Source organism: Lissotriton helveticus, chromosome 8, assembly GCF_964261635.1.
Source record: "Lissotriton helveticus chromosome 8, aLisHel1.1, whole genome shotgun sequence".
Taxonomy (NCBI): Eukaryota; Metazoa; Chordata; class Amphibia; order Caudata; family Salamandridae; genus Lissotriton; species Lissotriton helveticus.
In genome coordinates, this window is record NC_136069.1 from 1,263,221,099 (window position 1) to 1,263,248,169 (window position 27,071).

At 44.6% G+C, this 27,071-nt stretch overlaps 1 protein-coding gene across 1 annotated transcript in view; it reads left to right on the top strand.

Annotated features, from left to right (window-relative positions):
• Window positions 1-428: 428 nt before the first annotated feature.
• The window catches only part of TMEM131 (transmembrane protein 131), a 1,081,228-nt gene continuing 1,054,585 nt past the window's right edge, over window positions 429-27,071 (top strand). The window contains exon 1 of the mRNA XM_078658243.1: window positions 429-668. Coding sequence (XP_078514369.1) covers window positions 497-668 — 172 coding nt within the window. The 5' untranslated portion in view covers window positions 429-496. The remainder of the gene's footprint in view (window positions 669-27,071) is intronic.

Below are 27,071 nucleotides of genomic sequence, written 5' to 3' on the forward strand. Positions count from 1 at the left end.
TCACCGTCCTGAATTTGCAGTTTTTGCACCCATGCCTGTTGGTCACCCTAGCTGCACCTCCCAAACCTCTCGACTCACACTCGTTAGGAGACACCAAAAGTCGAGTTAAAGCAATAAATATGACCGTAAAGATTTGCCGCTCTCCTGGGTTCCTCTCTTATGACACACCATACAGCACTGCCCGTCTATCCAGTGACTCACAATCGAGTACCCGAGTCTACGGCCTGCAGGGCCTGACGTGGAAGATTCGTGTCCAGTCCTCCCCGCGCGTGGCTGTCAATAAGCACGTGCGCAGCGCCGCTGAAATCAGGACGGGCCCGGCCCTGCATTGAACGTGGCCTGCTGTGTATCTGGTGGGCGCCAGGTGTCGCTGTGAACTGAGTCGGTAAACCTGGATGTTTTGGGCGGGGACGCTCTGGCCACGCGAGCTCTCGCTGATTTCACAGAGTGGCAGCAGTAGCACCAGAGGCTGCACACTGCGGACCCGGCGTAAGGCATGCGACGGCAGCCTGGACGGCTCAGTACGCCGACAGAGTCCCGCACACACACAGCTAGCATGGTTCGGCAATGTCGACGGGATCCCTTAGCCCTTGTGGGCGCAGTTTCAGCGGCACACCGGTTCCTGGTGCTGATCTGCTGGTTACGGGCGGCGCGCGCCGACACGGAAGGTGAGTCCAGGGGGAACGAGGACTGTGTATTTGTGCGCCGGACTGTGTACATACCAGCGTGTTGTGTGTGTGCGCACAACTCTGTATTATTATAGTGTGTTTACAGCTTTCTTTACGTGACTGTGTGTAAAGCGCACACTACTACACTACAGCATTGTGTGTTTACAGTATGGTGTGCAAAGAATTGAATATTTACGGATTTGGATGTGCACAACACTGTGTATAGATGTACAGCATGGTATGTAGCTTTGTATTTACACCCCTACGTAGAGCATTGCGGAGATACTGTATTCTGTGTGACAGACAAGTGGGTGTATAGCGCTTTATTTACATTATGTTTACAAGCTGCAGGACTCAGGCATGTACTGCTTTACCTAGTTACAGTATTGCTTACAACGTTGTGTATATAGTGTGAATGCAGCATTACGTATGTGTGCAGCACATGTGGCTGTGTCACTGGCGGCCCTTGTGGACCAGCACCCGCAGCATGTGCTGCACCTGTTCAAGGCAGGGCCCGTTTCAGACTCTCCACCTAATTTACCCCAACCTTTAGGGCGATAATGAGCTCGGGAAGACGGGTGGCAGCACATTGTTTTCTTTTCTCTGTGTCTCTTAGGACACTTTGCATTACACTGCCCGCATTGTTCTGGTAAATAACTCTTTAGCGTGCTCATATGTTAAGGAGTTTTAATGTTAGCTCATTTGTAGTGAGATCCTGACATTCTTATTCGAAACGTTAGCTAGCTATATCTTTTCCTGACGACCACTGGGCTGATTACCTTTGATTGACAGCCTACAAGAAAAAAAGACAAAACGTCAAGAACTTAATTTTAATTTGTGCGTTTCACAAGGTTGCAAATTGGCAATGTGACATAATTGGGGCCACTGGAATGCGTCTAAGGTTCCTGCTTTTTCTGCATTATCATTGATTTCCTCGTTTGCCACATAATGTACCATTTGCTGCATGATTAAAATAGTTCACCAGAAAATATATTTTGTTTCTAGCTCAAACGGATGAAACGTTATTAAACAAAAGGTGCTACATATAATTCTGAGCAGTAGCAGATCCTATGCAAAGTTTAATCGGACACCTTTCACTTACTGATAGCTATATTCCTTTGTTAAACTGCTACTAATGTGGTACAACTTCGTGCTGGCACTTACATAGTTGTTCAAATGACCCAATAAATAAATACTATTATGCCACATAATTTCCCTTTTCTGGCTGCATAATCGTGTCAACCACAGCACAATAATTCCATTTGCCTTGCCTATAACAATATTTGTATTTCCTGACTTTTATCCAACAGCATGTTACATTGTTGTCTTGTAGTTTTTCAGTCCAGTAGCAGTGAAACCTTTCCTAACACAAAGGATAAGTGAAAGACAAGTTGCAGAAGCGATATCAGAGTTTCCTCACACGTGCAGAACAGGTACAATACATGTGCCTAACACGCAAAGTGAGAAGACCGCTGTACACTCTCCATAAACAGATATAAACATACACACAGTATAACAGTCCAGGAAGAAACAACTAAACCCGTACTCGTGTATGATGAACCCATGCCTGCTTAGTATGGTATGATTTAACCACCTCTAGCACAGGAAGCATCCGTAAGTACGCATGTTCACTGGTTGTACAGTCTCATAGTTAGGGTTGCCTAATTTGGGTCAGGTTATGCCCCTCACGTCGACAATTATGTTATCCCTTTGTTACACTTTGACCTAAACGAAAATTGAGTGTTGCGTAGCTTAGGATGTTTTTAGTGGTATCTCCCTACTACAAGATTAAAAAGGGAGGGGCAGAAAACAAGCACTTCTTCTCTTTACTGTGACCATGGTTTGGTGCTCGAATATTGCCCCTATCGGGTCAGGTTCCTTTCTCAAGGCTACAGGTCTTGGTATCTCACAGCAAATATTGTGAAACAATCTCTAATTTATGTGGAATGTTATACAAGTGCATTAAATAGTTACTTTGTTTTTTTTTTCATAAGATGGGGTTAACAGGAGTGGAAACACCCCTTCTTCATCTTGGGCAGAAAAAGCTTCAGTCCTTCAAAGGAGAGGTTCAGCAAGAGCAGCAACCCGATCTTTCCCCATCACAGGACACATACAAATTACACAGTGCAAGCTTGGCTTTCTCACACAACAGTTACAGAGCAATCTTCCCTCTCTCACAGAAGGCAGCAAGTGTGATCTTCTATTCCCTGCAGAAAAACTAGTGTAAGCTTTCATCGCCCTCAAAACACACAGTTAAGGAATGAGTGACCTGTAGGCTACAGAAAAATCTCTGGTGCTGTGTGCTTAACTCACTGAGAAGAACGTATAGGTGAATGAATGAGTAAATATGTGAGTTCTGACACCATTCTCACTTGGTGATATTCCGTGCCACCACCCTAAAAGTCCTGCTGCTGTTACTACTATTGCTTTCGGTGTCATATCCTGTAGTCTTGTGGCTGTCATCTTCTTTAGAACCAACTGCAGCCGTTGACATGCGCATTTGTCCATGAACCGTATACCTCAAAGGCGGTACCTTCAATATTAATGCAGAGAACTTAACTACTTATTATGTGAACAGGGTACAGCTCATTTAAAGAAGACCAAAGGCAGCAGCCAAATAAGCATGCCTCTATCCTGATTTTTTTGTTCTCCTCCATTACCCAGTCTAGCTCTGTAATGCTCCTCCCTCTATTAGAAATTTCTTTCTCACTCTCTGTCCAGCATTTTACGCTATCTATTCTCTCTGTCTACATGTTCCCTCTTTTTTTATTGTCTATACCTTCCTCTTATTTATGTGCATTCCTTTGGCTCATATTTCTATCTCTTTATATTCTTTCTTGTTTTACCTTCCTTTATCTTTTCACCCCTTCTTAGGTTTAGCCTGGTGCAGCGCGCATGCGCTGCTCTAGAAAAACGATTGCTTGGAATCACGCTGGGCTTTCCACACGCTTGTGCGTGTATTTTTTTTTTCATTGGTCTATGCGTGTGTCTTTCTGAAAAAGACATCACGCAATTGGTCGAAGGCGTCTGCATGTGTCCGCCCACGGCCTATTCTTGCGGTTACGAGCAGGGGCCATCTGTTCTACCATCTGTTTTTAATTAGTGCGGGCGCACCACGCAGGGCGCGCATCACTTGCATGCTTCACGAACGCCACGCTGTGTGATTCAAACCATTGGGCTGGCGTCGTGCTCTTGCTCCACCATTTTGCGCCCCCTTCACTACCCCTGTGGGACTGGTGGTTGCATAGCCCTGTCTCCCGGCTTCAAGAATGTTCGGGGGCTATTTGGAAAAAAAATATTTGTGGCAGTACATTGGAGTGTTGCGGGAAGCCGGCTTGCAGTGACTACAGGGTCGGAGGGCCTTGGGTTGCTCGGCAGGCTGAAATGTTCATTTCTCCCTTCTCGTTCTGGTTGCCTACAAGAGTGCAGTGGCTCACCCAAGCCTACGTGCGGGCGTATAATTCTTCAGTTGTTTAAGATAGCGAATGTGACTTCTAGTAATTATGGTGCTATATGGCACGCTTTGCGGCTTGATTTCCCTTGCTGGCTGCAGTCCAACACTGTGTCCTACACGGACCTACAAGAAACTTTCAGCACTGTGCCTGCTCATTTGGTCCGGTGTTGAGCATGGCTCTCACTACTCCCATTCCCCTGGCTAGGGCACCCAATGGCAATGCTGATCCTGTCCCATAGGGCGCTTGATCGGCTGCACCGTGCACCGCTGGCCGGGCTCTTTGATCCTGTACTGTCGTGGCTGCTAAGGACATTATGACTGCTCCTGATTTAAAAAGCCTACCACCATCTTCCTAATGGAAGGTTGCACTGTGCCCCATTGACCTTGAGCGCTCCATCGCCTCAAAGGTGTGAGGCACTATACAAGAGCTCCTGTGTCCCTGTGTTGTTTTCTCGCAGTCACTGGACCTGCTCTCTCTTGCCAGCGCCTATTCTATGCTGACCCCCCCTCTTCCCAATTGTCCTGCATGAGCTCTCTAGGCTCTGATCACCAGGTTGCTTATCTAATTCCAGCACCTGATTTCAGGTCAGGCATGCCGCTTTCCCTAGGACACAGAGACCCCAAGCGGCAGAAATGCACAGCACTACGCAAGACAATGTTCCTCTCCCCAAAGTCCTGGTATTGTATGTTCTCTTGAAGTCCTGATCTCCATTTGGGTGGTGTGTGCGGCGGTTAGGTCTAACTGTCATATCTTACACGGACTAATGCATAGGATCCCCCGCCCACAAGCACACATAGCGCTTGCTGCTGCTGTGTCTGGTGCATTCTAATATATGAATGTGAATGCCCATCCCCTATCTGCATATGGCAGGAACATATAGCACCAGGAACGCTTCTCCAGCATGTGGGATCCGGAGCAGCAATGTAAATAGACGCATCAGAAACAACCTATTTCAACCAATAAGAAAACGGCACATGCCCGAATCTAGACCATGTTATGACCACAGATGCCAGCAGGTATGTTCAATTGCATAGCTCTCAATACCAGGTGGCACAGTACCCAGGATAATGTGCTGCATGGCTAACACTTATAAGGTCACCAAGGCGAGACCTATTGGCTATGCCAATGCTTGTTCTTACTCTTGTTGTTACCAAGTAGGTCATTGTTATTTGGAAAATCTTCGCAACAGGCTAAGTAACTATGTTCTAGGCATGTCGCTCAGGTGGCAACCCTTTAAAAATGGTTTGAGTGTGCTTGCACCAGGTGCCATGAAATCCCAGCCTTGTTACTGCATCTTTTTTGAATGTTGTGGGTTGCCGGTGTTGTGTGTTCATTTAAGTATTTTGTATGGTATCCGGATCCCTTTTCATCCGCTTCATGGTGTCCAATGGGACAATAATGCATATGGACATTCTTTTGTAAGAGTTACATTTGGTTAGGGTTGCCTGTGGGGGTAACCTTGTTTGTGGGCTTGTGTAAAATGTGGCCCTAACTGTTATGTTATTTACTTTATAGAGCGCTTGAATACCCTAAAGTTCTTGGCGTTGCCTTGGGTGAAGGGGGCGATAACGGAAAAGCCAGAAAACTGAAGTACAGAAAGTTTAGGTTTTCTGGATAAAGAGACTTTCTGAATTGGAGAATATTAGGCAAATCTTTCAGATCATGTGGAAGGGCGTTCCATAGTTGGCTGTTTTGACCACAACACTTTTGCCTCCCCCAAAGAGCTTTGAGAACAATAAAAAAAAATTGCTGTTCAGAATCATAGTGATCTGTTTGGTATAAACCAGGAGAGGTTTTGGCTGAGATATTTAGGGCCTGAATTGTGTAGTGCCTTCAAGGCAATACAGATGGATTTGAAGGGTATTCTTCCTTTTTTTTTCTTTTTCTTAATAGGCAGCCAGTATAGTTGTTTAAGAGCCAAGGCTGCTGATTGAAATTTGTGCAGTCCGATGGAAGTTGAGCTGCAGCATTTTAAAGGGTCTGTAATTTGTTTAAAGGATTTTGCTGCATATTGATGTACAGTGCGTTTCAGTAATCTAATTTGGACAGGGCTAGGGCTGTAACTGTATTTTAGAGATTGGATGGAATGAAAGGAAGGATTTTCCTAATTATTTTTAGTGTGTGGTAGACGGAAGAGGCTGTTTGGTTGACTTGACTGTTAAATGTTAGCCTATTGTCAAAGATGACACCTAGGTTTCTCACTTTTTTTCGAGTAGTTTTGGTAAAGTTCCCAAATCTTTGGGCCACCAACTGGGTGACCAGAAAAAGTGTTCCTACCATAGAGGACAATTTTTGTTTTTCTGAGTTGAGTTGTAAGCACTTTTTTATTAAACCAGTCTCTGATGTGTACTATACAGCTATGGAAATTGATGGCCGTGTGGTTTGTGTTGCCCGAGACCAAGACCACGACCACAGTTTGGGTGTTAGCGTATGATCCAACTGTGAACCCAAAGGATTTTGCTAGTTTAATCAGTGGTGTGATGTAACGGTTTAAAATGGTGGGACTTAGAGAAGCCCCTTGGGGGAACTCAACATGGAAGGATGAACGTATTGGATACAAAATCTTCAAAAGCTACACATTGCCCTTGTTGGGACAGAAAGGACATTAGGAGGGCCAGGGCGGATCCGCTAATTCCTAGTGAAAAGAGGCTTTCATTCAGAATGGAATGATAGACCATGTCGAGTGCTGCGGAGAGATCTAAAAAATATTAGCACTATGAGTGCGGTTTCTGTTCTGTGTTGGCTTCTAAACCCAAATTGCGTTTCATCAAGGAGGTGATTGGCCTAGATGAAAGCAGTTAGTTGTTTATTTACCACCTTGTCAATGATTTTAGCAGGGAGTGGCAACCTAGAGATTGTCCGATACTTACCTGGGTCAGTAGGCAAGAGTTTGTATTTATTTTTATGAGCGGTAAAATGGAGGCCTTCTTCCACACTAATGGAATGTATCCACTGTCAAGCATTTCATTAAAAATGATTGTGAGGTAATCAGATATAATTTTGTTTAAGCTGTGTTTGTTTAAGGATTTTTTTCATGGGGCAGGGATTTTCTGGGGATCCGGATTTTGTCGATTCAGAGAGCTGGAGTACATTTTTAGGGATCAATTGACAAAAACTGGCTAGCCGTTCAAGGCTGCTTAATAATGGGTCATTCTTAGGTTGGTTAGGAAAAATTAGTTGATTTGGCTGTGAAGATTGAGTAATCCACATCCTCAACCTTCGCTTGAAAGAAAGAGGCCAGTGTGTTACAAACTACCTGAGTGGCCATAGTATTTTTTATTTTGCAGTGGTTTAAATAGCAGTTTGACTGTTTTGAATAATTCTTTAACAGAATCATTGGCTGATTAAATTTTTTGGGTGAAGATTTTATTTAGAAGATCATGCTTTTATAGTCGTTTAGAGATTTGGAATAGAGCTCTGTATCCTTGTGATCGAAGTAGTGCGTCTAGCACCAAGGTTTGGAGTGTTGCCGTTAATTTGTTGGACCACCTGCCCCTAATGGGTTAATCTCACCTGCTAACTAAAAGTGGTTATTAACATCTTCGTCCAGATTCATTGCTTTTGAAGGTTTTGATTTGGAAAGGGCTGCTTTTGGGTTATCTGGTTCTGGACAGTCTGTCATAACACCTTGATACAACGCCTCAGAAACATCGGAATACAAGGAAAAGCACTGGAATGGATCACCTCGTTCCTTGCCGGAAGAACTCAGAGAGTCCGCCTCCCACCATTCAAATCAGAGGCCACTGAAGTCATTTGCGGCGTGCCACAAGGATCCTCACTCAGCCCCACCCTCTTCAACGTATACATGAGCCCCCTCGCGGCCATCGCACGCCAACACAACCTCAACATCATCTCCTACGCTGATGACACTCAACTGATCCTCTCACTCACCAAAGACCCTAACACCGCCAAAACCAACCTACATGAAGGAATGAAAGAAGTAGCCGAGTGGATGAAGCACAGTCGTCTGAAACTGAACTCCGACAAAACAGAAGTCCTTATCTTAGGCACCTCCCCCTCTGCCTGGGACGACTCTTGGTGGCCAGAGGCCCTTGGAAAAGCACCCATCCCGACAGACCACGCACGGAACCTGGGCGTCATCCTGGACTCCTCACTCTCGATGACCAGACAAGTCAACGCCGTTTCATCATCTTGCTTCAACATTCTTCGTATGCTCAAAAAAACATTTCGCTGGATCCCCACCGAAACTAGAAAAACGGTCACTCACGCACTGGTTACTAGCCGCCTGGATTACGGAAACACCCTATACGCCGGTACCACCGCAAAACTTCAGAAAAAACTCCGACGCATCCAGAACGCATCAGCCAGACTCATTCTAGACATCCCGCGTAACGACCACATCTCTGGTCACCTGAAATCCCTCCACTGGCTCCCCGTCAATAAGAGGATAACATTCCGTCTACTAACCCACGCACACAAAGCACTTTACGAACTTGGACCCGAATGCCTCAACACACGACTGTCCTTCTACACCGCCCCCCGCCAGCTCCGCTCCTCCAACAAAGCCCTTGCTGCTGTACCTCGAATCAACAAAACCACCATGGGAGGAAGATCCTTCTCCTACCTGGCGGCTAAAACCTGGAACTCACTGCCCATTCACCTTCGCCTCACTCAGAACCACCTAGCATTCAGAAAGCAACTTAAAACCTGGGTATTTGACAAGTAATCCCCCACCCTTTTCCAAGCGCCTTGAGACCCTCTGGGTATGTAGCGCGCTATATAAATTTTTGAATTGAATTGAATTGAATTTATTCCAGAGGCGCATCGTTTTTGTTTGATTGCACTTGGGGAGATAGTTTTTTCCTGGAGAATAATTCTAAACATTACTGCCGAGTGATTGGACCATGAGAGCGGGAGAGATTTGTGAAATTTAATTGTGGGATTATCAGAAAAGATTCCATCTAGGGTGTGTCCTGCCTTATACATGGGTTTGAACACTAGTTGATTTAGTCTTAAACTGGACATTATATCTGTTAAGGATATTGAGTCTCTGTGGGAGCTTTTTAAACCTACTGTCCAGTCCCATATTTTATTAAAAACATCACCGTTATTAGCGCCATACCTCTGCAGTTACAATTACTTACTACTGTTTCCTCCTAACGAGGTTCCAATTAAATCTCTTACATTGCTTGCTTGCTGAACCGCAAGGATGGCATGAGGTTGATAAATTGGGTCCTTGTCCCTGTGATCATTTCTCTACCCAGGACACACTGCATTTTATGATGTTCTTTGATCACTACTTCTCTCTCCACCAATGTTTTATATTACAACTATTAAAAGATAAAGGCCTTTTTCAGGTATAACCAGCATTAATTTACCTCCCGATGTTAACCAGTCCTTTGGAATGTTTTGGTATTTCAGATTTTATAATTGTGGCTGCTAGGAAGAAGAGGAGATGGGCTGTTTAAAATTCTACCTCCTCCACTTCCAAGACCCCTGCCTATATCACTCCTCCCCAAAGGAGGCTCGATGCAAGTCAACAGACACACAACTTGATTACTACATGACCTCCATGCATTAATGTTGTACATTGCGCTGAGACTTTCAAAGCGCCTTGAGCCAATCTGTATACTTTTTGCTAGATTGTATGACTCTCGCGTGACAACTGTTGTAAAGCGCTCCGATACCTTCGGGTCTGGTCAGCGCTTATAAAACTCCTAAATACATAAATTCATTTAGAAAAATAGGTTTTATGTATGATCTTTTTTGTTGTATTTTGTTATCATGTATATGTTGTGCTATTTTTATCCATGAGATTTTAAGTGATTATTTGTGTATGACGATTTTATGTCTAGCCTTGATTTTATTGTATGTACTTTTATGGTTATAACTAACCAAATAAAGTATTTTGACTGACTGAATTTGCCTGTGTGCTTTTCAAGTAAAAAGTAAAAATCCCTAGTATAATTTGAAGGCTTGAGTCTGGATTCTGAGCAGAGGCTTAGTTTTTGGACAAAGGTGGATCTGGAACCAGGTGGTCAGTAGATAAGTAGCCCGCTGAAGGTGTTTTTTGGGTCTAATGTGATTTTGAAGTCAAGTGCTTCAAAATCGGTATGGTGGAGGGAAAATTAGCAACTAAAATATTTTGTGTAAGGAATGGCAATATTGCTACCTCTTTTGTTTGGGCGATCTAGTCTGTGAATGGAGAAACCTTCAGGTAGAGCCACAGTGAGATCTGACCCTGCTGACTAGTCTGCCCAGGTTTTCGTCATGAATGCTAAATCAAATTTGTTGGATTCAATAAAGTCTTTAAGTTCTACATTGTTTTTTTTATCCTAGATTTAGCATTTATTAGAGTGCCTTCCAAAGATTTGGTTGCAGTGTTATTTGGATACAAAGGTGCTTCAGTGGGGTTTTCTTTAACTTTAAAATTAGTGAGCTTCAGATTACAAGCAGGGCAAGTAGTGTTGTTTAGGCTGGCTTGGGCATTTAGTTTTATACAAGACTTATTCTTACAGAGAATTTGAAGTTTTAGCAGATTTTCTCTAGAATAATGGAGTTTAGGAGTGGATTCTAAAAAGGAACGAACAGGGACTCTGGCACTGGCGCTGGTCATGGTCATGGTCTGTCCGTGGATGGGTGCAAATGGTCCTAACTTACGCACACCCGCTGCGTGGACGTGCTGAGCCAGTATTTTTCTAGTCCGACATGAGAGATGGCGTGTAGGTAGGCACAGCACTGAAGCGCTAGATCTAACAAAGTGCACAGGTGACAAAAAATACAAACAAGGGTTCAGCAACCCCTCATGTGGTCCCACAGGCTCCGCTGAGTTTGTCCACTGCTGGTAATTAATTACTAACTAAAATTAAGTGTTAAAACGGGAAAGCATAAAATTAGTAAAAACGATCATGCATGCTGACATGATCCAATATGGCGACTCTAAAACTCGCACACTAGCGTGTATAAGGAAAGGAAATGGGGAATCCGAGATCAGCACCTTGCTTTTGGTCCAAGGAAAAGGTGGCTGATGGTGTAGATGTGAGATTATCTGCACATATTGACTAGTCAAGAAAGACTTCTTTTAGCAGGGAAATCTTGAGGGGATTATGGAATGAACAGCGAATATACATATCACTCAGATTTGAGTTCATTGTGTTTCAGAGGTTTGTTCTGATGTTTTTTTTTAATCCAACTGGAATTAGTGGATATTATCTGTGAAGTATTTGTGTGAGTTCTGCATTGCAGTTTGTCAATATGGCCTTGTAAGACTGTCAGTTCGTACCTTCATGCCATAGTCTCAAGGATTCTGTCAAATGGGGGTTTTCTTATTGTGTGCAAGTAACGCATGCAAGGGTGTAGCATGGGGCGTTGGGGTTCGTGCATCTGAAGCTTGGGAGGTGTGTGGGCATGCAAAACATTGGAAGTGCGCATGAGAAGTATGATGTGTTGTGTGTGCACGTGAAGTATGGGTGTCTATATACAGTGGAAATTTGGGTGTGTCTACATGCAAAGTGTGGGGGTGTACATGCGATGCACGAGCAGAGTAATTTTGCTGCACAGTGTTCCTGCAGCACTCTGTGTATTGCTCAGTATCCGTGTAGCAGCATGTCAAGTAGGTGTCATACGTATAGCGGGCTGTGTGTGTCTTAACAGTGCCGTGCATGAGCATTAAGAGTATAGGCAGATTGTGTACACAGCACTTATGCTTTTATACAGCATGCATGATTGTGTTGTTCTGTGTGTCTTTAGCAGGCTGGCGAAGCTCTGATGATGTGTTGAACAGGAACAATAGTGTGCATCTTCCCAAAGAAGGAGCCCCCCATTCTCATAAATCTCATAATTCATAAACCCACACTGAATGTCACCATGCGTCATCAAGCAACCGTCCCACACGGTCCTATTATATACAGACTCTACATGGGTTTAAAACTTGCCAATATTAAGTTCAGTAGACTATTCTAGATGCATGTATTACAGCAGAGTGCTGTAGTGAACTCAAGGTGAAATTAGGAGCACGCAAATTATCATAGTGAAATTAAGATCCTAAAAGTTCTTGCCAAATGTACCCTAAAGCAAACGTAAGCGATGCCGTCACAAAAGTCTATTTAGTAATAGTGTAACCTAGGCAATAATTTTGTCCTAGATACCTAGTAATGTTTTGAATGGCTGACCATGAACACGAACACCTAAAATATCAAATAGTTGCTAATGTAGGGGGATGGTTGCTGCCATACTTTAAGCATCAGGGCTTGAGTAGGCTATAAAATGTGAGTTGTGTATTTATTTATTTATTTTTAATATTTATAAAGCGCATCATTTACCCTTGGGCGTCTTGGCGCTGTATTGATCTGGGTCTACGTGAAAAGCGTTCGTATAATGACAGTGGCAAAAGTATTAGGCCTTACTGGTTAGCTTGTATAGAAGTTCTATCAAAACACTTAAACACCACCCAACAAAACCCTAACCCACCCTTCCCTTCAACCCTGAGAGGCGCCCAAGAGAATAGCTTTGACAGGCCACGGTGTTCACGGAGGACATGACTTCTTGACAATGATGCATGGTGGTGGTTGGTAGGGGTTTAGGTATTATGGCACAATAGTGTGCATACTTGAAGGGAACATACCATAGCTGCCTTATGCAGTGGCCCACTTTACCTGGTGTTAAATATCTGACTATGTACAATTACTGCATTATCCTAAATTACACTGGCGCTTGATTAGAGCTCATGGTCACCTTCATAAGTATGAAGAAGCTTACTTTACATTGGAGGTAAAATGCATGAGGTATTCTAAACTTACCGATGTCATTCTTAAGACATGTTTGGGGTGAAGGAATGGATGGTGCAATCTGGATCAGTAGATTATTTATGGGTGAAACTAATTGTATGTCCTCAGCATGCAGTGATTGCAATTCATACTTGAAGTATTTCACTAGGAATTTTACTATACCGCAACTAAACCTCAGCTGAACTGCAAACAAGATTAAAAGGTGTCACAGGATTATTGTACATACTGCTAAGATATTCGACTGGGAGCAACATTACCTGTTTTCCGACTGGCCTAGAGCAGGAAAAGAAATAGGATATTTTCCACACATTAATTTACAACAAGGGGTGGTGAGGGACAGAGTCTCTGAATTAAGCAGAATACTCTCACCCAGTCAAGAGATCAGGGCTAGATCCAACACCGTTTTTTAGCTCATTGCACCATCCCAGTTTCAGAACCTGGCTGTATGCAAATTAGTCTGTTCCTGTCCCAGTGCATGATGGGAACAGGGCAAACCAAACTACAAAAGCCAATTCTTACACTGGGAAGGAAACAAGCTTCCGGGGACCAGTTTCTGGCATTACAGCCGTCTTCGGCCCGGCTTGCTTGAATCCTGATGGTGCAATGAGCAAGGGACTCATGTCTGAGTATACCCTTCCACGCTTAGGGTGGACAAAATAATTTACAACAAGGGGTGGTGAGGGACAGAGTCTCTGAATTAAGCAGAATACTCTCACCCAGTCAAGAGATCAGGGCTAGATCCAACACCGTTTTTTAGCTCATTGCACCATCCCAGTTTCAGAACCTGGCTGTATGCAAATTAGTCTGTTCCTGTCCCAGTGCATGATGGGAACAGGGCAAACCAAACTACAAAAGCCAATTCTTACACTGGGAAGGAAACTAGCTTCCGGGGACCGGTTTCTGGCATTACAGCCGTCTTCGGCCCGGCTTGCTTGAATCCTGATGGTGCAATGAGCAAGGGACTCATGTCTGAGTATACCCTTCCACGCTTAGGGTGGACAAAATAATTTACAACAAGGGGTGGTGAGGGACAGAGTCTCTAAATTAAGCAGAATACTCTCACCCAGTCAAGAGATCAGGGCTAGATCCAACACCGTTTTTTAGCTCATTGCACCATCCCAGTTTCAGAACCTGGCTGTATGCAAATTAGTCTGTTCCTGTCCCAGTGCATGATGGGAACAGGGCAAACCAAACTACAAAAGCCAATTCTTACACTGGGAAGGAAACAAGCTTCCGGGGACCGGTTTCTGGCATTACAGCCGTCTTCGGCCCGGCTTGCTTGAATCCTGATGGTGCAATGAGCAAGGGACTCATGTCTGAGTATACCCTTCCACGCTTAGGGTGGACAAAATAATTTACAACAAGGGGTGGTGAGGGACAGAGTCTCTGAATTAAGCAGAATACTCTCACCCAGTCAAGAGATCAGGGCTAGATCCAACACCGTTTTTTAGCTCATTGCACCATCTGAAACTGGGATGGTGCAATGAGCTAAAAAACGGTGTTGGATCTAGCCCTGATCTCTTGACTGGGTGAGAGTATTCTGCTTAATTCAGAGACTCTGTCCATCACCACCCCTTGTTGTAAATATTTTTGTCCACCCTAAGCGTGGAAGAGTATACTCAGATGTGAGTCCCTTGCTCATTGCACCATCAGGATTCAAGCAAGCCGGGCCGAAGACGGCTGAAATGCCAGAAACCGGTCCCCGGAAGCTTGTTTCCTTCCCAGTGTAAGAATTGGCTTTTGTAGTCTGGTCTGCCCTGTTCCCATGATGCACTGGGCCAGGGACAGACTAATTTGCATAAAGCCAGGTTCTGAAACTGGGATGGTGCAATGAGCTAAAAAACGGTGTTGGATCTAGCCCTGATCTCTTGACTGGGTGAGAGTATTCTGCTTAATTCAGAGACTCTGTCCATCACCACCCCTTGTTGTAAATATTTTTGTCCACCCTAAGCGTGGAAGGGTATACTCAGATGTGAGTCCCTTGCTCATTGCACCATCAGGATTCAAGCAAGCCGGGCCGAAGACGGCTGAAATGCCAGAAGCCGGTCCCCGGAAGCTTGTTTCCTTCCCAGTGTAAGAATTGGCTTTTGTAGTCTGGTCTGCCCTGTTCCCATGATGCACTGGGCCAGGGACAGACTAATTTGCATAAAGCCAGGTTCTGAAACTGGGATGGTGCAATGAGCTAAAAAACGGTGTTGGATCTAGCCCTGATCTCTTGACTGGGTGAGAGTATTCTGCTTAATTCAGAGACTCTGTCCATCACCACCCCTTGTTGTAAATATTTTTGTCCACCCTAAGCGTGGAAGGGTATACTCAGATGTGAGTCCCTTGCTCATTGCACCATCAGGATTCAAGCAAGCCGGGCCGAAGACGGCTGAAATGCCAGAAACCGGTCCCCGGAAGCTTGTTTCCTTCCCAGTGTAAGAATTGGCTTTTGTAGTCTGGTCTGCCCTGTTCCCATGATGCACTGGGCCAGGGACAGACTAATTTGCATAAAGCCAGGTTCTGAAACTGGGATGGTGCAATGAGCTAAAAAACGGTGTTGGATCTAGCCCTGATCTCGTGACTGGGTGAGAGTATTCTGCTTAATTCAGAGACTCTGTCCATCACCACCCCTTGTTGTAAATATTTTTGTCCACCCTAAGCGTGGAAGGGTATACTCAGATGTGAGTCCCTTGCTCATTGCACCATCAGGATTCAAGCAAGCCGGGCCGAAGACGGCTGAAATGCCAGAAACCGGTCCCCGGAAGCTTGTTTCCTTCCCAGTGTAAGAATTGGCTTTTGTAGTCTGGTCTGCCCTGTTCCCATGATGCACTGGGCCAGGGACAGACTAATTTGCATAAAGCCAGGTTCTGAAACTGGGATGGTGCAATGAGCTAAAAAACGGTGTTGGATCTAGCCCTGATCTCTTGACTGGGTGAGAGTATTCTGCTTAATTCAGAGACTCTGTCCATCACCACCCCTTGTTGTAAATATTTTTGTCCACCCTAAGCGTGGGAGGGTATACTCAGATGTGAGTCCCTTGCTCATTGCACCATCAGGATTCAAGCAAGCCGGGCCGAAGACGGCTGAAATGCCAGAAACCGGTCCCCGGAAGCTTGTTTCCTTCCCAGTGTAAGAATTGGCTTTTGTAGTCTGGTCTGCCCTGTTCCCATGATGCACTGGGCCAGGGACAGACTAATTTGCATAAAGCCAGGTTCTGAAACTGGGATGGTGCAATGAGCTAAAAAACGGTGTTGGATCTAGCCCTGATCTCTTGACTGGGTGAGAGTATTCTGCTTAATTCAGAGACTCTGTCCATCACCACCCCTTGTTGTAAATATTTTTGTCCACCCTAAGCGTGGGAGGGTATACTCAGATGTGAGTCCCTTGCTCATTGCACCATCAGGATTCAAGCAAGCCGGGCCGAAGACGGCTGAAATGCCAGAAACCGGTCCCCGGAAGCTTGTTTCCTTCCCAGTGTAAGAATTGGCTTTTGTAGTCTGGTCTGCCCTGTTCCCATGATGCACTGGGCCAGGGACAGACTAATTTGCATAAAGCCAGGTTCTGAAACTGGGATGGTGCAATGAGCTAAAAAACGGTGTTGGATCTAGCCCTGATCTCTTGACTGGGTGAGAGTATTCTGCTTAATTCAGAGACTCTGTCCATCACCACCCCTTGTTGTAAATATTTTTGTCCACCCTAAGCGTGGAAGGGTATACTCAGATGTGAGTCCCTTGCTCATTGCACCATCAGGATTCAAGCAAGCCGGGCCGAAGACGGCTGAAATGCCAGAAACCGGTCCCCGGAAGCTTGTTTCCTTCCCAGTGTAAGAATTGGCTTTTGTAGTCTGGTCTGCCCTGTTCCCATGATGCACTGGGCCAGGGACAGACTAATTTGCATAAAGCCAGGTTCTGAAACTGGGATGGTGCAATGAGCTAAAAAACGGTGTTGGATCTAGCCCTGATCTCTTGACTGGGTGAGAGTATTCTGCTTAATTCAGAGACTCTGTCCATCACCACCCCTTGTTGTAAATATTTTTGTCCACCCTAAGCGTGGAAGGGTATACTCAGATGTGAGTCCCTTGCTCATTGCACCATCAGGATTCAAGCAAGCCGGGCCGAAGACGGCTGAAATGCCAGAAACCGGTCCCCGGAAGCTTGTTTCCTTCCCAGTGTAAGAATTGGCTTTTGTAGTCTGGTCTGCCCTGTTCCCATGATGCACTGGGCCAGGGACAGACTAATTTGCATAAGGCCAGGTTCTGAAACTGGGATGGTGCAATGAGCTAAAAAACGGTGTTGGATCTAGCCCTGATCTCTTGACTGGGTGAGAGTATTCTGCTTAATTCAGAGACTCTGTCCATCACCACCCCTTGTTGTAAATATTTTTGTCCACCCTAAGCGTGGAAGGGTATACTCCGATGTGAGTCCCTTGCTCATTGCACCATCAGGATTCAAGCAAGCCGGGCCGAAGACGGCTGAAATGCCAGAAACCGGTCCCCGGAAGCTTGTTTCCTTCCCAGTGTAAGAATTGGCTTTTGTAGTCTGGTCTGCCCTGTTCCCATGATGCACTGGGCCAGGGACAGACTAATTTGCATAAAGCCAGGTTCTGAAACTGGGATGGTGCAATGAGCTAAAAAACGGTGTTGGATCTAGCCCTGATCTCTTGACTGGGTGAGAGTATTCTGCTTAATTCAGAGACTCTGTCCATCACCACCCCTTGTTGTAAATATTTTTGTCCACCCTAAGCGTGGAAGGGTATACTCAGATGTGAGTCCCTTGCTCATTGCACCATCAGGATTCAAGCAAGCCGGGCCGAAGACGGCTGAAATGCCAGAAACCGGTCCCCGGAAGCTTGTTTCCTTCCCAGTGTAAGAATTGGCTTTTGTAGTCTGGTCTGCCCTGTTCCCATGATGCACTGGGCCAGGGACAGACTAATTTGCATAAAGCCAGGTTCTGAAACTGGGATGGTGCAATGAGCTAAAAAACGGTGTTGGATCTAGCCCTGATCTCTTGACTGGGTGAGAGTATTCTGCTTAATTCAGAGACTCTGTCCATCACCACCCCTTGTTGTAAATATTTTTGTCCACCCTAAGCGTGGGAGGGTATACTCAGATGTGAGTCCCTTGCTCATTGCACCATCAGGATTCAAGCAAGCCGGGCCGAAGACGGCTGAAATGCCAGAAACCGGTCCCCGGAAGCTTGTTTCCTTCCCAGTGTAAGAATTGGCTTTTGTAGTCTGGTCTGCCCTGTTCCCATGATGCACTGGGCCAGGGACAGACTAATTTGCATAAAGCCAGGTTCTGAAACTGGGATGGTGCAATGAGCTAAAAAACGGTGTTGGATCTAGCCCTGATCTCTTGACTGGGTGAGAGTATTCTGCTTAATTCAGAGACTCTGTCCATCACCACCCCTTGTTGTAAATATTTTTGTCCACCCTAAGCGTGGAAGGGTATACTCAGATGTGAGTCCCTTGCTCATTGCACCATCAGGATTCAAGCAAGCCGGGCCGAAGACGGCTGAAATGCCAGAAACCGGTCCCCGGAAGCTTGTTTCCTTCCCAGTGTAAGAATTGGCTTTTGTAGTCTGGTCTGCCCTGTTCCCATGATGCACTGGGCCAGGGACAGACTAATTTGCATAAAGCCAGGTTCTGAAACTGGGATGGTGCAATGAGCTAAAAAACGGTGTTGGATCTAGCCCTGATCTCTTGACTGGGTGAGAGTATTCTGCTTAATTCAGAGACTCTGTCCATCACCACCCCTTGTTGTAAATATTTTTGTCCACCCTAAGCGTGGAAGGGTATACTCCGATGTGAGTCCCTTGCTCATTGCACCATCAGGATTCAAGCAAGCCGGGCCGAAGACGGCTGAAATGCCAGAAACCGGTCCCCGGAAGCTTGTTTCCTTCCCAGTGTAAGAATTGGCTTTTGTAGTCTGGTCTGCCCTGTTCCCATGATGCACTGGGCCAGGGACAGACTAATTTGCATAAAGCCAGGTTCTGAAACTGGGATGGTGCAATGAGCTAAAAAACGGTGTTGGATCTAGCCCTGATCTCTTGACTGGGTGAGAGTATTCTGCTTAATTCAGAGACTCTGTCCATCACCACCCCTTGTTGTAAATATCTTCCACACATTAGGCACACTCTGTTTTAAATATGAACCAGTTTCTTTCTCTGTGTGGTATAAGGGCAAATGTTTTATAGGCATATTCCTTTAAAGTTTAGCACACTTACTCATTGAAGATCATGCTGCAAAGCAGAGACCTTGAGAAGGTCGCTAAAGCTTTTAGCGCTTGCTCTTTCCTTGATGTTTAAATTTCTCCTGACAAATAGCTGCTTACATTTTTTGTTGTTGAATGGCATTCATCATTTATTCAGATCCTTTTGAACCTGAATGTTGGACTTTTGAAGTGATAACATGCAAACCTTTTTGTCAATGTGGGCATTTTAGTTTGGGTATTCAAATTATAGACGGGTGGAAATTCTCAAAACAGCTACCATTTCAGATAACCTGATAATTAGGTACATGAGACTTTATTGTTGAGGCTTGAAACAAGAAGGTTTTTGTGGTTCGTATTTAAATTGTGTTTTTAGTGTACATAATGCTTAGTTCTAAGAATTATTATGCTGGGTTAGTACACTGAGCTAATATCGTTCAACATTTGTGTTGTGAATGGTATGATATTATCCATTTTTAATCCTTCTAAAGACTGGCTTTTATTTGTAACCTTTTAATATGTCCTTGTTCACGTGTAAACATATTTACCCATCAGTATTACCCACTGTACATATACTTGTTTAAAATACTTTCTAGCGAAGGACGCCTCAGGAAGATTCATAGTTAACCAGTATAGTGCAGTTACCCCACTGGCTGTATTTGTTGGTAGTGACAGACGTGTAATACAACTGTATGATGGTGCCAGTGTTGTTGATGTTGAAGCACTATGTTTCAGTACAAACCCTTCCAAATAATATGACCTCGCTTAAAATATGCAGAGTTTATACTTTGCACGCATACTTTATTTCTGATCCTTCCTTAATACTACATCCTCACCCTCCCTCCCACAGGGTATTTATTGTGGGGCTTATGTCTAAAAGCATCACAGATATCAGTCCATGCTGATGTCCGCAGTCATTCATCCAGTCCTGATAGGCTGTTTGGTTTCTGGCGAAAGCATCAGGGTAACTCTTACCTCAATGTCTCTAGAAATGCCATTTCTGTCTCAGAGCTTTTCGAACACCAATACTTTCTATCACCTGTTCTAATACGTTCCTTGGGAACAAACCAAGACTACAATGAATGCATTTGTTTGTCACATGAAGCCCTTGGAATGGAACCACTATCCATAGTGAAATATATTCAGGAGGTCACCCAAGAATGCGTACATTTTCAGCATGTATTTCCAGACAAGTCAACGCCGTCTCCTCGTCGTGCTTCGACATCCTGCACATGCTACGTAAGATCTTCCGATGGATCCCCACCGAGACCAGGAAGACGGTCACCCAGGCCCTCGTCACCAGCCGTCTGGACTACGGCAACTCCCTCTACGCCGGAACCACCGCCAAACTCCAGAAGAGACTCCAGCGGATCCAGAACACCTCAGCACGACTCATCCTGGACATCCCCCGCCGCAGCCACATCTCCGGACACCTGAGGAACCTGCACTGGCTCCCGGTCAACAAGAGAATCACCTTCCGGCTCCTCACCCACGCACACAAAGCCCTACACAACCAAGGCCCAGGATACCTCAACAGCCGCCTCAACTTCTACGCTCCCAAACGCCAGCTTCGATCGACCAGCCACGCACTCGCCGCCGTCCCCCGCATCCGAAGAGCCACCACAGGAGGAAGGTCCTTCTCCTACCTGGCCGCCAAGACTTGGAACTCCCTTCCGAACCACCTCCGCCTGACCCAAGACCACCTCGCCTTCAGGAAGCAGCTCAAGACCTGGCTGTTCGAGCAGTAGCGGACCCCCTCCCCCCAGCGCCTTGAGACCCTCCGGGTGAGTAGTGCGCTATATAAATGCTGTGATTGATTGATTGATTGATTGATTGAAAGGAAGGGTATCCAATTTAGAATCAGGTGGTTCCAGTCTATATTAGATTTTCAGGAAAATGCGAACAATTTTTTTATAATTAATTATATGTAGATTCATCTTTATATGCATCTATTTTTTTAGTTCTTTACCTCCTCTTCCTTGTACGCGATTCTGTTTGATTGCTTTTTTTAGATAGGGAAGATACCAGATACTTCCATTATGAGTAACTAAACACTTGCAAGAGCTGCATTCACAACCCCCGTCAAATTGTTACTCTCTTCTTTGACTGGGACAAATAGACAGAGTCAGCTGAAGCCTTTTCTCTTGGTCCCGAGTCTGTGGGCAGAAGTTGTGTTGGGTACTGTCGTGTCTCAGTTCTATTGCAATTTAGTTTTATAATCAAATTGACTTTCAATAAACTTTATGCACTTGCTTCTCCAAGGTTATGGAGTTGATCCGTCAAGGCTTACTTACTTCTTGAATTAGCAAATGATTTGACACTTAGATACTCTGAGGTGAGTAACTGTACAATATAGTAAACTACAACTAAATAATGTAGTCAAATGCTGCTTGGACATTGTTCACACTTGTATTATTACTTTAATGTGTGACTCAAGGCATACTTCCTCCTATGACAACCCGGTCTGGGTCCCTGCCTTCTCAATTATCGAATGAGGTCAAAGTTTGATTTATAAGCCTCCCAGAGTCTTTATTGACACCAATCAAAAACATTTGCCATGCAATGGCTTAGCTAATTACCAACTAAAGAAAGTTAGAATCCATCCCTCCTTTTGCAAACATTTTGGATTTGTTGTCTTCCTTCCTTAATCCACTTAAAAGTCTAAATCTATTGGCAGACTACCTGAGTAAACCTGCACTACCCTGGCCACAATAGCTGGTAGGGCCCGCCCTTTGGGGTCTTGGTCATGCTTTATAAATAGATCCGGTAAAGTAATGTCCAGTCAGACCTACATAGTTGAAAAAGAATATGACATTTGTTTTTTTTTGCGGGTCTGAAAGTAAGGCAGTTAGCTTTATGAATAGCCATAATAAACTAAAGGTCCTAGCACTTTCTGCCATAGAAATATGATTATAAACAGACATTTAGAACATGTGCAGTAAGCCTGGTCCAGCCGAATAACTGGGGGAACTAAATTCAATATTACTGCATTGGGAAGGTTTTAAGAAATGCGTTTAACACATCGGAATGACCACTTTGCAGCATGTTTGTTGTTTTCAAAGCTAAGAAGCATGGAGAATTTTTAGTTTGGTACAGATTTGCTTCCCTTGGGTGAGGTCTTTCAGGGTGCACCTCACTTTTGAAAATCTTGCACAGATATATCCTATTCCATCTGGGCAGTTCATAGCTTTCAGTGCTGTTGAGGTAGTGGTAAAGCGCATGTAGGGATGTGGCTCGAGGTACCCTCCAGAAAATTTAGTACACTTCTCACAATTGGAGAGGCAAGAAAGTGATCACTTTGTTATGGCAAACTAGGCAGAAAAGAAGATTCAACATTCGAGCTACGCAGGATGTCATGATAAGATGTTTAAGCTAGGAAGTAACAGACACGGGTTTTTCCAGCTAAGGTCTCTAGGAACCGCAGGTTCAAGTTGATATGACATGATACACTTAAAAAAAGCCTGGTCCTAACCAGTTATACATAATGAATGGCAAATGACCAAGTAGCAACACTCGCAGAGTAGCCTAATATGTGGGAACCTGAGTTCTGATTGCCGAGCTTGATGCCAAGACCAAGAAGACTGAAAAGGGCCATCCAATTTGCTAACTTGGTCTTCATATGAGCCTAGAGATGTATTGGCATACATTGGGAGAGTCCCACAGCTCCTTGCTGATCTGAGCGAGGCAAACTGAAGGTGTGCCAAAATTTAGAATGTCCTTCTCGGCCTCTTGCAGGTGAAGTGAAGAGAGATTAGTCAGTACTCCGTCTCGCCTACTTTGTCTGAAAGATGGCAATAAACCCCGATGATTTGTACGAACCCTAGACTTAGTCACATTGGATTGTGGTTGCAACACATCTATTTACTACCAGATTTATAAAACTGACTGGGTTGTGGTTGCACACAATTTGACGGTGTTCCAATGACAACACAAGTAGATGTCCAGAGCCCCTGTGCCCGTGTGGCTGTATTCACTCTTGACCTGATCCTGCAGAATGCAATGAGATCCTGGATGCTCTACTGTTTTTATGAAGCCCGAAAACCAACATTAGCTTGAATCTGACAAATGTATATGTGTATTAAGACGAATTGCTCTGCATTTATTAAGTGCTTCAGTTTTTTTGTTTCTTGTTAGTATTATAAGCATGCTCCCGACTTCCATGTAAGACAGTAACATATGATTTAAGTGCTCTTTGTTGCTTACTCATTTTGTATCATAAACTCAGTTAAAAAAAATAAAAAACATGCTCTGCATTGACTTGTCATTTGTGTCTTTTATCTATTGTAATTAGAGTAAACCACCGTAAGGAGCATTGGTTATTGTATGTTCACCCCTTTGCGGCAAGACCCAATTCAGAGCAACAAAAAATATTTACCAGACCTATTAGTACAAGTTTGCAGTATGTTTAATCTCGTCTGCACTAATGAAGATGCAAATCCAATACATTCTTCTGCGTCCAAAGTTATTGTGACATAGCTGTTCACAATGTGCCATGTCTTCGTAATATCACTCTATCTTCTACCGCTCAACCGGCAGTACTCCCTCTGCTTCTATAAGACTACCACCCCTGTTTGTGCTAATCATCTTCCTATTTCCACAAAGTGATATTTGATCCCTACTTTCTCATACTTCAATTCCCTTACAGCGGTGCTGATGCAGAACACCTCCAACCCACGTTTCAGCTACCATGGAGCAGGGTAGCCATACATCCGGATACTCTGCATCCTGCATGCACATCAAGTGGCATACATGCTTTGGCATGTATCATTAATTATAAGTGATGCAGGTGTGCTCTAGAACTATGTAAGGGAGTGGAGAAGGTACATGTATCTGCATTCAAAAGCACGAAGTTGTAAGAAAATATGTGGTGCTCACTTTCCAGAAGTTCACAATAAAACCAGACACTTGCAACGACTTTGGTATTATACCCTGATAGACACCACTATGTCACCCCGTGGTAGCTGTTGATGCACTATAAATTTAACAAACCCTCAACAGATAGGTGGCATGCACTCTGCAGAACACCAGCCTCCCTCGAGATTTTCAGTCTTAAGCTGTTACTGTATTTTGACCTTTTACATAATCGTGCTTCCTTTTTCAGACTACACAAAGTAAAACATGCCTTCCAAGCCACTATTATTTCCCCAATAGCAATGTGCAACTAACAGAAGAGCACCTTCTATCGCTAACCTGATTCTCTTCTAGGCCCATGAGCAATATATTTGTTTTCTTACTTTAATATTGACTCTCGGAGTAAATTTGTGGATTATTTATTAGTGGCTGAAACCATTGAGTTCTTAAAGAGAAACTAGTGTCCTCGAAAGATAAAGCCAGACTACTGGCTTAGAAGCTTGACAGCCAAAACTTCTCTTAATTTTAAATTGTGTTTATTGAGCTTCATACATACATAAACATCTTTAAAGGCAGCTTAGCGTAACTTGTACCCTTGTCATATAAATGAAGTGTCCCAGGAGGAACCGCAATAGTGTGCTAACTGCACAGAACAACACACTAGCATCATCCCAGTCTCTGGCAGAAATGAGTGACGAAAGACACCCCCCAGTAATTTGGTGTAACGCACACCCTTGTTTTTTTAAAAAAAAGTAACACCTGATTAATAACAGTTTTGGTATGGCTGCGCATACCGGCCACTATGTGCATGGGGTAGAAAAAAAGGTGGAAGGAAGAGAAGAGCACACAAGTAGTCTTGTTATTCTGCAAACACTTATCAGTATGTCTTGCTAAACCCCAGAAGCAACAGATTAATATATCACGCAGCCTGAGAATCTTTATCATTGATTCTCAAGCTATCTCTGACTCCTAAGATCGTCCATGTGCCTTCCTGCTGCCCAAAACATTTGCACTTTTTGATATCCTGTAAATGTATAAACAGTTTGTCAGAGGTCCACTGGGCAAGCAGGAAGTCCAGTGTCCAAATATGGGTTTGTGGCCTTTAATCCTGATGTCCTAAGCTGACGACCAACTATGGGTCCTAAGTAACTGGGTCATTTACTACCCCTTCAGCAGTTGACTCCTAGTGATGGCACAAGTCGAGCAGTCAAAGGCTTTTCACGGGGAAATAGGTGCAAGGTATTTAGGGGCTCATAACTCAAAATGCCCACAGTGACCCCAATAAGGTGATTGTCCATCCTAATACTGATCTTTAGTGTAAAAAAGCAACATTTATTATACAAGCTAAACATACTGATCTTTAGTGTAAAAAAGCAACATTTATTATACAAGCTAAACATAGCATGCTAGATAATCCACACAAGAAGTTTCTCAAAACTAGTGCACTTGAGCTTGTCAATGTAGTGATCCCTCTTTCCCCCAACCGCCTACGCACTATTCTCGATGTATTTTAGGAGGTGACCCTAGGTCCTACCTGCATTTGTGATGCACATCAAAGTCTAGTTTTGGCCTTGAAAGCTTTGAGCTCTCTTACTGGTAAACTGCTGACCTGAACAAGCCTCACTTTGACCTGTAGCCCTGATTCTAACTTAACTCCCATCTGCAGCCTTCAGAAGAGACCAGGAGCTTAGGTGTTTCTCTCCCTCACGCGCCACAATATGCAGCATGCATCATGCTCTTCCTGCGGCCGACCGGGTTATTGCGCAGATGAGATCGCAGATGGCACTGCTTACAGGTTCAGAAACTCCTTTGCAGTTCCTGCCCATAAGATGGTAATGCACTGTTGCCGGTGCAAGCAGCTTCTGGGCTTGTTCCAGAGTGCCTGCCTGCGCTGGTCATCTGGATTCTTCTGACTTGGCGAATGCCCCCAACGGTCCCAGTTATCCCCTTCTAGCATTGGGGAATCACAGTTATGGGCGACAGTCCTGATCAGGTCAGATCCTCTGGGCGATGGCCCAAACAATCTCATTAGTCCCAGTCTGGCACATAGGGGTCACAGGTTTCTGCCTTAATGAGATCCATGGCACCATGTGATGGACCCCCAACTTGACGGCAGCCCCTACAGGGCTTGCTGACTTCTGCAATCGAGTGGACGGCTTGCAGCATTATTCCTGACTGGACCAGATGCCTCACACTCCTCTGGATCCACTTACCAGGATCGCCACTGTGCCTTGCTCTCTCCTCCTCCAAGGATCTGCTGGGCTGCTCCAGGCACAGAGCAAGTGTATTGGCACCTCACCAAGATGGAATACTGGTAGTCCTAGGTTCTCAGTCCTAGTTCCAGCATCAAGACATCTTGGCAATCTTCCCTTTCCTGATGAGACAGTGCTTTTCAACTAATTATGTGGATCATGCTCCCAACTTTATAGTCAAAATCCAGATACACATGTGATTTAGTGCCTGGTCTTTGAAATTCGTATTAGGGGGTGTCTGCTCCATTGAAGTCCGCTCTCCTCTGCACTGCACTTTGTCAGAGGGACAGGCTGCCTCAGCAGGAGTGGCTCTAATTCTTAGTTATCCTTATCACAAGGGAGTAACTGGGAATCACTCGTGGCTGTCACCGTTCACTGAAATAGGCTCATAAAGGTTCAAAGAACTAAGCCTTCCTCTCTATCAAGATTACATGGTAGTGCCAACTTTATCAGTCCCACCATCTCCTTGACAATTAGCCCAGGCCCCACTGACCAGTAACTCTTCTTGAAATCCAGAAGCCTTTTGATATACAAAGAGAATGCTCTGCTCTTCTCCTCTCTCTTCAGTGTGCGTGTCCCACCACAGCCCTCAGAAATGTTAGCAATAGATATTTGTTGTCTAGGAGATGCATCCCTCGCCTCTCCATGCGCGGGGCCTCCACATTGTAATACACAGACATTCATGTTATGTACCATCCACAGGCACACACTTGAAACCCAGCACACACATGCAAGTATCACAGACTGTCCGGTGCTACACAGCCATTAATGCAGGCCATTGGTGAGTCAAGTACACAGTCACAGAACTTTACACATATGAGCCAGTAAGCGTCACTGCAGTGAATCCGGTAAAAAGGCGTATTCATGTTACTTATTCTTCTGATCACAAAACGGATATGTTGGCA